Here is a 12555-nt window from a genome sequence, read left to right on the forward strand (position 1 = left end):
AATTTATTTTTTCAGGGTGGGCTTAAATTTTTGGGGGCACCGTCCCCGAAATTTTTTTAGGATATTTTTGTGACAAAATTAGAAAATTGGAAAAGAAAAAAAAGGAAATGTAAAAAAATTTAGAGTTTTTTTCATGAATTTGAATTTTGAGTGCACTAATTAATAAAAATTGAGATTTTTCTTGCATTAATTTGAATTTTGGGTAGGTTGATTAATAAAAGTTGGATGACCTAAATAAATATATAGGTATAATATAAGGTAAAAAAATATAAATTGAGGAGGGGCTTGAGTCCACATTTGCCCAACAGTGGACTCGCCCCTTACATACACTAAGTAAATTCCACTTTCGTATTAAATTGCTCGAAAATGATAATAAAAGTGTATAAAATGCAAAATTTGTTCGATACAAACTCGACTTAAAAAGTGTTGACAAGAAAAATCGATGCGTACAGCGCACCAATTAGGCAACTGAGTTTTCATAATTAAAAAATTGATTATACGTAATAAATTAAAACAAGTGATATACGCAAGTCAAAAGTCAAGTTTGTAAATAGACAAATTAAAGGGACCGGAAATCAATCCCACTCGAGATAAAGGATCACCCCATAAGGCGTCACTCACTCAGAAGGGGATAGTGGGGTCAACGGTCAACGTTTTAAACTGAAGAATTATATTATTATTTTAATATATAAGAAAATCCATTCACAATAGTCAAATGAATTAGAATGGTTTCATCAAAGTCAAGAGATCAATCCACCAAGACCTAGCTATCACTATCACGCGTTTGCATTAAGTCAAACGTTATGGATAGCATTTTCCTTTTTTGCCCCTCATTCTTTTTACTTTTCCCAATTTTGTCCTCTCTCTTTCTCTATACATATATATATGTACACGTATTTATGACATTCTTGTTCATAACTTAAATCAGTACAGTCTTTAATTTCCTTTTCAGTTAGTTGTTCTGTTCTAAAAATTCCTTTTGCCAAGTGTGGAACTATTGAATAAAAAAAGTGAAATTCATATATAATTATAGTGGAAGAGGCGGCGGAGGAGCATATATATATAGAAGATGGCCGGAGGCGGCGGAGGAAGGTCACTCGAGCAAACTCCGACGTGGGCCGTCGCCGTTGTTTGCTTTGTTCTTGTTTCCGTTTCCATCGTCATCGAGTATATCATCCATTTAATAGGAAAGGTAATCGTGTGCGTATATATATATGTGTGCGCGCGCGATTGTTTAATGTGCAACAACACTTTGCAAAATTTGTTTCATAGGCGCGCGCGGCGGAGCTAGCATAGGCCCAGAGGGGGCCATGGCCCCTCCCCAACTATTCTCGAATTTCTATTTTTTATGTAAATATTAAAAAAAAAACATTAGATATAATTAGCATTATCGACCCTCTCATAATAGTTTTAATACATTCGGGCCCGCAAACTTAAAATTCTGGCTCCCCCAGTGTTAATAGTTTGTTTTGAAATATTTGACAGTGGCTGAAGTCGAAACACAAAAGGGCTTTGTACGAAGCACTCGAGAAGGTCAAATCAGGTATTTTATTATTCTCTTATTTAAAAAAAAAAAAGATATTATATATGATTATTTATTTATTTATTTATTTGATTAATGAAATTGGATAATTTTTGTGTGCATGTGGTGAAAGAGTTGATGCTGCTAGGGTTTATATCCTTGCTGTTGACAGTAGGCCAAAGCCCTATCTCGGACATATGTATATCAGAGAAAGTGGGCGCCACGTGGCACCCATGCAGCAAGAAACAAGAGAAATATTATTACAAGGATCCCGTCCTCGGAGACGAAAGCCGCCGGAAACTTCTTGCCGCCAGCGGCGGCAGCTTACGGCGGAACTTGGCAGCTGCCGGAACTGATAACTGCGCAGCCAAGGCAACAACATATATAAGATGACAATAAATAAATACTATTGATTAATTACTTACTAATTAGAATATTTATTGTATTAATTAATAATTAATTAATATATAAATAAATATAATTTGCAGGGTAAAGTGGCGTTTGTGTCTGCTGATGCAATCCACCAGCTACATATTTTCATATTTGTTTTGGCTATTTTTCATGTACTCTACTGCATTCTTACCATGGCCCTTGGAAGAGCTAAGGTGTGTGTATATATTTAATTTGATATACAAAAAAATCTATTAATGATTGTTTTAATTTATTTTAATTTTTTAATTTTAGATGAGAAGATGGAAGGCATGGGAAAGAGAAACAAGAACAGCTGAATACCAATTCTCACACGGTACGTAATCAATTTATATTTATACCTAATTAACGGGCAGTCACAATCGAATGTTATGGACGCTTGTGTGTGCTGACTGCACTAAAATGCTAGTATTTGCAACTTCCCGATACGTTAGTTTTTTTTTGATAGATTTTGAGTAATTAATTTTATTTCATTGCGTGCATGCATGCAGATCCGGAGAGATTTAGGTTTGCAAGAGAAACATCGTTTGGGAGAAGGCACTTGAGCTTCTGGAGCAAAACTCCCATTTTGATGTGGATCGTAAGTATTAATTAATTAATTAATTATTTGATTATTACGGTTAATAACATGTCCTAATCACGCTCTAATCAACTCGTACGTACGTTGTATGATTAATGGATATTAATGTATGATTGATACTTGATAGGTGATCCATATCCCAAATAGTAGGGTCCGAGTTATAAATTATAGTAATTAATTCAATTCATATTGAAGTCGAAAAAAAATAATAAAGAGTTTACCAATTAAATTAAAATATTGATTTAATTAAATGATGGAAAATATATATTTATTGTAAGTAGTGTGAATGGGACTATGTAATAAAATGATTCTTTCATTCATGCATATCCATTGGTTTGACGTTTTTTCAAGACATAGTGTTGACTTTCTCCTCTCCATATTTTTTTTTTCTAATTGTTTTCACGTTTTTTTATTTTCTTCTGTCGTAATCCACTTGAATGTAAAACGAAGAAAAAAAATAAAGGATAAATCTATTTTATTTACAAGTCCCACTCATTTTTGGTAGCATGTAATATTATCACAAATTAATTCAAAATTTGGTAGTGACATCTTCTTCTTATTATTTATTTATTTATTTTTTTTTTCCATTTTTTCCCCCCGATTTCAGGTTTGTTTTTTTAGGCAATTCGTGAGATCTGTTCCGAAAGTCGATTATTTGACTCTACGTCACGGATTTATCATGGTAAAATTACTACTACTCACCATTTTATTTTTTATAAATTTTTGAAATTATTTATCGTTCGTTTTATTAATCCCTAGTTTTATCGACACCAGGCACATTTGGCACCACAAAGCCACGCCAAATTTGATTTTCAGAAGTATATCAATCGGTCACTCGAAGAGGACTTCAAAGTTGTTGTCGGAATTAGGTTCGAATTAATTCGTGCTTCATTTATTTAATTTTTCAGGAAAAAAAAAAATTTACACCCCAAACTATTTTTTTTTCGTACGATTAAATTACCGTAAATCAAACTTATATATTTGGCCTTCAATTTTTGTTTCAGTCCCCCTATCTGGTTTTTTGCCGTGCTGTTCCTACTTTTTAACACTCATGGTAAGAGAATATGTATCTATATATATATATATATGCATAAATATTATTTTTTTCTCATATAATTTGTTCAATTGAACATTATTAGATTTTTTTTTAATTGGACCTAATTAATTAAAAAAAAAGAGGATTATTTATATAAAAATATTTAGTATTTAATTACTCTAAATCAGAGACTTGTACGTATCTCTAAACTATATAATAAACTTGTCATATTTCAGGGTGGTATTCGTATCTATGGCTGCCATTCATCCCATTGATTGTAAGCATATTTCAATATATTAAATTTTCAAAAATATTTGAGTTCAGAAAAAAAAAAATTCAAAATATTTACTTTAGGTAATTCAAAGTTTTTGAATTCGATATAATAAATATTCGATAAATTTTTTTTTGTTGAAATTACAGATAATATTGCTGGTAGGGACGAAACTACAAGTGATAATAACGAAAATGGGATTAAGGATTCAAGAGCGGGGCGAGGTGGTTAAGGGCGTGCCCGTGGTTCAACCCGGAGACGACCTTTTCTGGTTCAACCGCCCTCGTCTCATTCTTTACCTCATTAATTTTGTACTTTTTCAGGTAATTTAATCTCCCATTTAATTTATATTAATTTCGATAAACTATTTTTAGAATTTGGGTTATTACTCGATTAAAATTTATATATTCGATATTTTTGGTTATAATCTTGTAATCTTGAATTAACGTTGCTAATTTTGTTTCGATCAGAACGCATTTCAGTTGGCCTTCTTTGCCTGGACTTGGGTAAGATTATTGATTTATTTAATATTGCATTAAATAAAATACATATTCATTATATATATATATATATTGAATTGAAGTGTGACAATTAATTAGTGATATAATTATTTTGGTGTGACAGTACGAATTCGGGTTAAAATCTTGTTTCCATGAAAAAGTTGAGGATATCATAATCAGAATCTCAATGGGGTGAGGCCACGTCATAAATTGTTGATTATTTTGCTTTATTTTAATTTTGTATATCCACCTAATTAAGTCAATTATTAAACTAGGTTAATTAAATTAATCTATCATAATTAATTTTGTATATATGATGACCAGGGTTATCATACAGATCCTTTGCAGCTATGTCACTCTCCCACTTTATGCCCTTGTCACTCAGGTACGTATGCATGCATGCATGTAATGTGTGTGTGAGAGAGAGACAAAATAATGTGTTTAATTTTCTACACATATTAATTAGTTTTATTTAAAAAAAATTATCGAAAAAAATCAGTTATATATATATATATATATATATATATATATATATATATATATATATATATGTATAATGTATGTATATCTTGATTTACAACGCGTGTGCAGATGGGATCATCGATGAAACCGACGATATTCAACGAACGAGTGGCGGCAGCCCTAAAGAACTGGCACCACACCGCCAAGAAACACATCAAGCAAGCCAAGCACCACCAACATTCGGGGCCCACCACCCCGATGTCGAGCCGGCCCGCCACCCCCTCCACCGGCATGTCTCCGGTGCACCTGCTCCGCCACCACCGGAGCGAAACGGAGACATTTGAATCCCCGACAAAGTCACCAAACCATGATATTGACGTGGACCGTTGGATCACCGTGGGCCCGCCCCCACCCAATAATCACATTGAGTTAGGTTTACTGGAGCGTGTGGCGGAGGAGCTCCATCGCCATGAGATCACCGATTCGCGCCACGTGGCGGCGCCACGTGAGCAGCACGAGATCGATGTTGATGGCGGCTTAATGATGCCTAAGGACTTTTCGTTTGATAAGAGATCAGCTAGTAAATAATTCCATAAATTGAAGGGCAATTTGGGGAAATATTGGAATATAAATGAAGGGTCTTTTGATGCATATTTATTTAGAATAATTCAATATGTATGGAGCTTGAGATGTGGGGTGTGTTTGTTTTTTCTTCTTTAATTTTTTTCCCCTTTTTTAGAGGCTTGATTGGTGCCCTTGTTTACATGCAACTTAATTGTGTAAATAAAGTGTTGTAATAGAGAAAAAGATGAATTGTCAATTTTTTTTTTAAATATTGAATGAAGAAATATATTATGTAAAATGCAATAGTTTGAGTGAGGTATTGTTAGCCCCCTAGTAGGAGATATCAGCTATGACTCGAGTGTAGTCGAGTCATGGTTGAAAAATTGTATCAAGTGAGGGTTGGCGCTAGACAACCATACATCGGTCAATGAGTGGTCAAGTGTTGTGGAGGCATTTTGGGTGCTTGTTCGAGAAAACAAGGAATGATATATGCTTGATTTTCGAACGGGAGCAGTGATCGAGAGTACTTGGCGGCTGACACGGACATGGCCGTCTGACATGTACTGGCACAAGTGATGAGTCTACAATACTCGCGTAATTGCTCGGCAAGTGCACGAGTGATTCTTGACAAGACTTGTGGCTGACATGGGCATTGCTCGACAGCCAATGCGGACATAGGCAACCACTATAATAATAGTCACAAAAGAAAATAATAAAAACTATTTAAAATTTCTTTTTATGTTGATGGGCTCGGAGTAGTCTAATTAATTGTGGAACCATATGTATAGGGTATTTAACTTTAATACAATTTAGGCCCATTTAAATTGAAGATTGGGCCATCAAACTTTCATATATTGCAACCATGACCCTTCATCAACTCAATATTTTAGTTTAATTCATTACGTGTCAACTTCATCCTTCAATTATCGATTATCATCAATGGCGCGTGGCTCCTCCCAGTCACAAGCTTCCTCCACCACCCGCCCCGGTACCCCGGCTCCACCGCGTGGCTCAGCCGCCGCCGCCGCTGCAGGGATGCGTCGGCGGAGGCTGGGCGGTGGTTCTTCTACGGTCAACTCGTCGGCCGGTGGCGGCGGCGGATCTGGCAACAACATGCTTAGATTCTACACGGATGATTCGCCGGGGCTGAAGATCAGCCCCACCGTGGTTCTTTTCATGAGCCTCTGCTTCATCGGATTTGTCACTGCTTTACACGTCATCGGCAAGTTTTACCGCTTCAAATCCGGATAGCCCTATAGCTGCCACGTGTACTTTGCTGCTTTTCGTGTGATTTATTCTATACTATTTTCTTATCGTTAGTGTGTGAGCTTAAATATTTGTTCAAGTTATCTTAATGTAAATAGAGTTAAGCTGAAACAATAATAAAATAATTACTATTTATGTGGATTCCGATTCGAATTTTTTTGATTATGAAACAATGTTTTTCATTCCTAATTCCCCGATTTTATTTTTGTATCAAAATTGGGATACCTAATAAAAAAAAAATCTCCAGCCCAATCGATCCCAAAATTTCTGATTTCAGAACTGTTTTTAATTCCAATTTCTTGGTTTCCGATATTCGATTTTCTTTGACCAGAATAGAAGCTAATTTTTCAATTTTAGAAGAATGTTTTCAAAAGAGTTAATTAATCCGTGCGTTTTCACCTCTATTAAATCCCTTAAATTTGGAAAGTTACTTAAATCTCATTTATTTTTTTCAAAAACAAAAAAGAAATTAAAAAAAAAAAAAAAGACGAGATATTAGTGGAACCACACGATTTCAACTGAGGAGGTACAACGCAGTAAAAAAAAATCGAACGGGGTTTCCTAAATGCTATTATTATACACAGAAAAATTATATTTTATATAAATTTAATAAATATTGGCGTGACCCTCATAATGCTTATGCTTCCATCCACATAAATATATTGTTTATTTATTTTTATTTATAGAAAAAAGTCACATTAATAACATTAATCAATGTATTTATCAAATATGATGTGATTGAGACCCATTTTCGTCGGGTGATGCGGGCCCCACCCAAGCCAAGAGCACTCGTGCAACCAATTCTCTGAAATTATGCCATTTCTGTCAATTTATTCACTTCCCCTCAATCTCCTCTCTCTCTCCTCTCTCTTTCTCTCTCATCTCTTCTCTCTCTAACCTGTATTCGTTTGTCTGTTATTAATCGCCACTCCATAATTTTCCAGATAAAGCATAAATCAACAGGGGGAGAAATAAGAAATAATGATGGAGGTTCGAGATGAAGCCGATGTTCAATCAGGTCATCATCACTCGCCGCCGCCGTCCGCCGCCGTAGCATCCAAGCAACTCGTATCTTCCCCTACTCCCGTCGATACCAATTCCGTTACCCAAAGGTACAGTTGTTCAATTTTAATTTTTTCCTATTATTTTTTTTTTTTTTGTAATTACTAATTGTTCGTGAAATTACCGAAAAAGAATGAATTAATCAAAGACTAGTACTTTTTTCTTCATGGCCTTTTGATTATCAATATGTCTTTTGCAGGTTGCAGAAGGAGCTGATGGCTCTCATGGTATGTGTGTCTTAATTTACAAAATAAACGAAAAATAATACATGCACACCATCTGTTTGATTAAAGTACTCAATGACGCAATTGAATCTCAATGAGGTTAACTCGAACTATTCTGCTGCTCTGTTCTGTTGGTTATATTTTATTGGTTATTGAAAAGCAAAATATTTGAGTGCAGAGAGAAAAAATCAAGGTGTTAACTTAATCGCTTAACTGAATTTACAACGGTTTTACGAGCAAAATTCGATAATAATTGATTTTAATTGTAACTTTTTCATATAGATGAGTGGAGGGGATTTGGGAGTATCTGCCTTTCCTGAAGGAGAGAGCATATTTACATGGATCGGAACTATCGAGGGCGGCAAAGGAACTATGTACGAGGGTTTATCTTACAAACTATCCCTTCGATTTCCACTTGATTATCCGTTCAAGCCTCCTCAAGTTAAGTTTGAGACGACGTGCTTCCATCCTAATGTCGATCAATATGGGAATATTTGTTTGGACATTCTTCAGGTATTGCCCGTAATTCTCATAATTTATCTGTCATACTCTTACATGCCGATAGATATCAATTTACCCAAAAAAAAAAATCTGCGTAAATTTATATGTATTTTACGTCTCTTTGCAGGATAAATGGTCTTCGGCATATGATTGCAGAACAATTCTCTTGTCTATACAGAGTCTTCTAGGAGGTGAAAATGATGTTCCGATTTTTCACTTTCTGATTCTCTTTGTTTGGCTATGTTTTTGTTGTTCTTATAATCTTGTTTTCTTTTGCAGAACCGAATAACGAGAGCCCTCTCAACAGCTCTGCTGCTTCACTCTGGAAGAACCAGGAAGGTTGGTAATTCTGCTCGAAAATCAACAGAAAAAATATTTTCATTCATAACTGTTTACTTTTCTAGTTGAATTGAGCTTCTTTGAATAAACCTTCCATGGGTACAATTTATTATAAAGAACTCGATTTTGCTATCTAAAGGTGAGTATTTCGGGTAAAATGCCTCAATTTGATAACTTGCTCATTAAAAAAAATCGTAACTTCTTGAATTTCAGAGTACAGAAAAATGGTGCGCAAACATTACATGGCTGGAGAAACGTTTGAGAACTGATCCTCAAATTCTCATCCCAACTGTAAAAAGGATCTGCGAGACAACAATAAACTTCGTGATGGAAGAATATTTGTAGGGGAATATTAAGGTTAAACGACGTTTTTTCCTTTTCTTTTCTTTTCGTATTTATTTAAAATCACAGAAAATCAAGACACGTGTGTAGTTTATGCAACATTTTTGCTTCATTGCTAGATTTGCAGCACCGTTGATTTATGTATTTGTGTATCCAAATATGAATGTTTGTATAGAGATGTTGTATAGTTACTCAAAAAGTCAAAATTCATGTTTAAGGTTTTGATTCGTTCGTAATCTCGATTATTTCTTGCTCATTAATTGAGGAAGTTTACTACCTTGCTATTACCAGTTGAGGGAGAATGGTTGAGAGTGGCAAGTTTATCAGACTGTACATATATATATACATATATATATATATATATATATATATTTCTTTTTTTTTCTTTTTGGGATTTAAACGACTCTCAAATATTTATTACAATTTCGATAAAAAAAAAATCAGAAATCAGAATTTTGAAAATTGGAACGGAAAAATTTGTTTCACTGGAAGATTTGTGGATGAAATCGGTCGAATCCAATTTTTTTTACTTTTTATCGGTTTATGATATAAAATGCATAATAATATTGACAATATAGCTATAATTTTTGGGAAGAAAGTTTGGAACTTTGAAACTATTTTCGAAAATTAAAATCGGATGGAAAATCGGAACCTATATATATATATATATATATATATATATATATAAACCCGATCCAAGAACTTTGCAAAAAAAATGGAAATTAAAATTTTCGAAATTGTAAATATAGTTTTATAAAATTGAAATTTTGTTGGATTCAAATATACGCAACTTGAAAATTTATTATATATATATATATATATATATGGGCAGATTATTATTGGCGCGCATTCTCCATTCATTAACCGCCATTAACGGCGAACCCTCTGTTCCACCAGAAAAAGGGTGAAGAATGTCAGAAAGAGAAGACGGCCGCCGTTTCTCATTCCCAAAACAACAAGAGATCGGAGCCCCCTTTTTCCCTCTTTCCCCAAATCAAAAAGAGGAAAAACAAATCAGAAGAAAAAATGAGCGTAATCGATATTCTGTTCAGGCTGGATGACATCAGCAAAAAGTACGAAAAATACGATGTCGAAAAGCAGCGCTCCGTCAATGGTTCCTCCGACGACGCCTTCGCTCGCCTCTACTCCTCGTTCGAATCCCAAATTGAAGCCACTCTCATGGTCAGATCGGAAATCAATTAATTTAATTTTTCCCTAATTAATTGATTTTTATTCTAAAATCAATTTTTTTCGTCTAGAAATCGGAGGTGGCGGCGGTTGAGACAAACAGGGCAACTATGGTGGCGATGAATGCGGAGGTGCGGCGGACCAAAGCCAGGCTTATGGATGAGGTGCCTAAGTTGCAGAAACTTGCTCAGAAAAAGGTCCTTTTTTTTAACCCCTAGCAAAAAAATATTTTAATTTTTTTTTAATTGTTTGTTATGAGATATTCTGGTTATATTTATAGTTGATGGATATTATGGATCATTATTGGGATTCAATGTATCTATACAATTTATGTATGTATTGCTGCATACACAATTCGTGACGGGAAAGAAAAAAAATCGAGAAGACAAATAGATTCGAAAGTTACACAATGATCATAGTGAATGGTATTATTACATCAAAGGATAGGTTCGTTGAAGAAAACGAGAAAAAAACTGTCGTGTATTAGATTAGCTAACAAGATTTTTACCTAGTCTGCGTAACTAGAGCAAGAGATTGAAATGCAAAGGCTACCTATAAACTTCAGTCTAGAAAAAACAAATTTACGTGGCCGTAGTGAAATCAAAGAAACTACCGCGTCGAACTTGGATAAGTAATAAACTAATATATGTTTTGCAGCTGACTAAGCAATTACTATTAATAGGGCGATGTTTTGATGATAATATACAATTAATTCCAACAGGTGAAAGGCCTTACTAAAGAAGAACTGGAAGCTCGAGTTGACCTTGTTCTCACACTTCCCGAGAGAATTCAAGCAATATCAGACGGCAGTAGTAAACAAACTCAAGGATGGGGCGCTTCATCTTCTCATAAGAAAATAACGTTTGATTCTGGTGATTCTTGATGTTGTATTTTTTGTTAATTTTTTTTTACTTGTAAATAAATTTCTGGACGAGTTTTTTTTATTTTTTTATTTTTATTTTTTTATATATGACCCTTATATATATGTGTATATATATTAGATGGGAAGTTTGATGACGATTTCTTCCAACATAGTGAAGAAGCAACTCAATTTAAGCAAGAATTCGAGATGCGGAAAATGAAGCAGGCTTGTAGCGCCTCCATTTTTCTTCTTGTTTTTTTTTTTTAATATTATTTCCTCCCTTGAGATTGATTTTTATTTTTATTTTTTGGTGCAGGACGAAGGTCTGGACGTAATATCGGATGGTTTGGATATATTAAAGAATTTGGCAAAGGATATGAATGAGGTAATTTGCTTGGTGGCATTTTCCCCCACATTTGATGCCATTTAAATAATTAAAAAAAAAACGAGTCTAATTTAATTTATCTCCACTTCTTCGTTTTTCTCGTTCCAGGAATTGGATAGGCAGGTCCCGTTGATGGATGAAATGGATACAAAGGTTTGAATATTTATTCGTACTTTTTTTTTAATCGAGAAGGAGCAAGAATTTATCGAACTAATTATTTTCCCTCGGTGTCGTGCAGGTGGATAAGGCTTCAAGTGATCTGAGACGTAATAACGTTAGATTGAAGGAAACACTTCATAATGTAAGTATATTTGTTGTTTCTCAATTTTAAATCGATCTTTTATTTATTTATTATTTTTTCTTTTTTTCGATATAAATTTTGTTATCATGCGCAGGTGAGGTCGAGTCAGAACTTCTGCATTGATATCACTCTGATGTGTATTTTTCTGGGAATTGTAACCTATTTATACAAGTGAGTCCTCTATTTATACGAAATATCGCAAATATTATTTAGGAACCTCGCATTTGAATTAAATAAATACTCGATTCTCACGCAAAACTCAATTACTCAACATTCCGTACTAATTGATTGTTCACTTTGACTAATGCAGAATATTGAGCTGAACGCTTTCGAAAGATTCCATGCATCACCTTGTTTTTCGTGATCTCGAGTTTGCCTTGTAGTACAGTCACTTTCTTTCCTCGAGTAAAATATATGTTCATTCAAACGTTACTTTATCTAGATTGTATTATGTGAAGTAATTATTAAGCTTATTTAATGCATTCGTATTTTTAGTAGTAACTCATTCCGGAAGTTTCTCAAGCTCCCACACACGTACGAGTCCTTATTTGGTTAGTAAGATAAGTCACGATCAATTAAATAATTCGAACTTATTTGATGCTGTCCACTATGATTCATATCACTTTTCGTGTTATTAACATTTCACACACAAACTTTACAACTTCGAAAATACATGCAAGTACAAATAAATAAAGTAAACCACGCACGATAACTCGATCGG

The 12555-nt window shown here is 34.2% G+C and overlaps 4 protein-coding genes across 6 annotated transcripts; all 4 read left to right on the forward strand.

The window, feature by feature from the left end:
- Positions 1-904: 904 nt before the first annotated feature.
- Positions 905-5667, forward strand: LOC105949003 (MLO-like protein 12). 2 transcript variants are annotated; one of them, XM_012972269.2, is made up of 15 exons: positions 905-1192; positions 1486-1543; positions 1656-1894; positions 2011-2127; positions 2207-2267; positions 2443-2531; positions 3139-3213; positions 3306-3400; positions 3536-3585; positions 3804-3844; positions 3988-4161; positions 4309-4344; positions 4463-4530; positions 4663-4723; positions 4930-5667. In XM_012972269.2, the coding sequence occupies exons 1-15, from the start codon at positions 1070-1072 to the stop codon at positions 5386-5388; spliced, it is 1746 nt and encodes a 581-aa protein (XP_012827723.2). In that variant the 5' UTR covers positions 905-1069; the 3' UTR covers positions 5389-5667. The 2 variants fall into 2 exon arrangements, with proteins under 2 accessions (XP_012827723.2, XP_088673320.1); XM_088817194.1 differs by lacking the exons at positions 4663-4723; positions 4930-5667 and having other exon boundaries at positions 952-1192; positions 4463-4534.
- A 566-nt stretch (positions 5668-6233) lies between these two features.
- Positions 6234-6771, forward strand: LOC105949046 (Preprotein translocase Sec, Sec61-beta subunit protein). The gene has a single exon (XM_012972314.2). The coding sequence runs from the start codon at positions 6304-6306 to the stop codon at positions 6613-6615; it is 312 nt and encodes a 103-aa protein (XP_012827768.2). The 5' UTR covers positions 6234-6303; the 3' UTR covers positions 6616-6771.
- A 568-nt stretch (positions 6772-7339) lies between these two features.
- On the forward strand, positions 7340-9334 carry LOC105949206 (uncharacterized). Its single transcript, XM_012972499.2, has 6 exons — positions 7340-7742; positions 7892-7919; positions 8199-8429; positions 8545-8608; positions 8697-8756; positions 8970-9334. The coding sequence occupies exons 1-6, from the start codon at positions 7612-7614 to the stop codon at positions 9023-9025; spliced, it is 570 nt and encodes a 189-aa protein (XP_012827953.2). The 5' UTR covers positions 7340-7611; the 3' UTR covers positions 9026-9334.
- A 608-nt stretch (positions 9335-9942) lies between these two features.
- On the forward strand, positions 9943-12335 carry LOC105949040 (syntaxin-71). 2 transcript variants are annotated; one of them, XM_012972309.2, is made up of 9 exons: positions 9943-10280; positions 10358-10483; positions 11008-11158; positions 11288-11373; positions 11465-11533; positions 11642-11686; positions 11772-11834; positions 11929-12005; positions 12145-12335. In XM_012972309.2, exons 1-9 carry the CDS (start codon positions 10125-10127, stop codon positions 12155-12157), a joined length of 786 nt encoding a protein of 261 aa, XP_012827763.1. In that variant the 5' UTR covers positions 9943-10124; the 3' UTR covers positions 12158-12335. The 2 variants fall into 2 exon arrangements, with proteins under 2 accessions (XP_012827763.1, XP_088673321.1); XM_088817195.1 differs by lacking the exon at positions 12145-12335 and having other exon boundaries at positions 11929-12009.
- The last annotated feature ends 220 nt before the right edge of the window (positions 12336-12555 follow it).

This window comes from Erythranthe guttata, chromosome 4 (assembly GCF_056151865.1).
Source record: "Erythranthe guttata isolate IM_541 chromosome 4, IM_541, whole genome shotgun sequence".
In the NCBI taxonomy this organism is placed as follows: Eukaryota; Viridiplantae; Streptophyta; class Magnoliopsida; order Lamiales; family Phrymaceae; genus Erythranthe; species Erythranthe guttata.

Coding starts and splice junctions, on each gene's coding strand:
- LOC105949003 (XM_012972269.2), top strand. CDS start 1,070: ATGGCCGGAGGCGGCGGAGGAAGGTCACTCGAGCAAACTCCGACGTGG. Junction 2,128..2,206: donor TGGCCCTTGGAAGAGCTAAG/GTGTGTGTATAT, acceptor TTTTAATTTTAG/ATGAGAAGATGGAAGGCATG. Junction 4,345..4,462: donor CCTTCTTTGCCTGGACTTGG/GTAAGATTATTG, acceptor TTGGTGTGACAG/TACGAATTCGGGTTAAAATC.
- LOC105949046 (XM_012972314.2), top strand. CDS start 6,304: ATGGCGCGTGGCTCCTCCCAGTCACAAGCTTCCTCCACCACCCGCCCC.
- LOC105949206 (XM_012972499.2), top strand. CDS start 7,612: ATGATGGAGGTTCGAGATGAAGCCGATGTTCAATCAGGTCATCATCAC. Junction 7,743..7,891: donor ACCAATTCCGTTACCCAAAG/GTACAGTTGTTC, acceptor TGTCTTTTGCAG/GTTGCAGAAGGAGCTGATGG. Junction 8,430..8,544: donor TTTGTTTGGACATTCTTCAG/GTATTGCCCGTA, acceptor GTCTCTTTGCAG/GATAAATGGTCTTCGGCATA.
- LOC105949040 (XM_012972309.2), top strand. CDS start 10,125: ATGAGCGTAATCGATATTCTGTTCAGGCTGGATGACATCAGCAAAAAG. Junction 10,281..10,357: donor AAATTGAAGCCACTCTCATG/GTCAGATCGGAA, acceptor TTTTTCGTCTAG/AAATCGGAGGTGGCGGCGGT. Junction 11,159..11,287: donor GAAAATAACGTTTGATTCTG/GTGATTCTTGAT, acceptor TATATATATTAG/ATGGGAAGTTTGATGACGAT.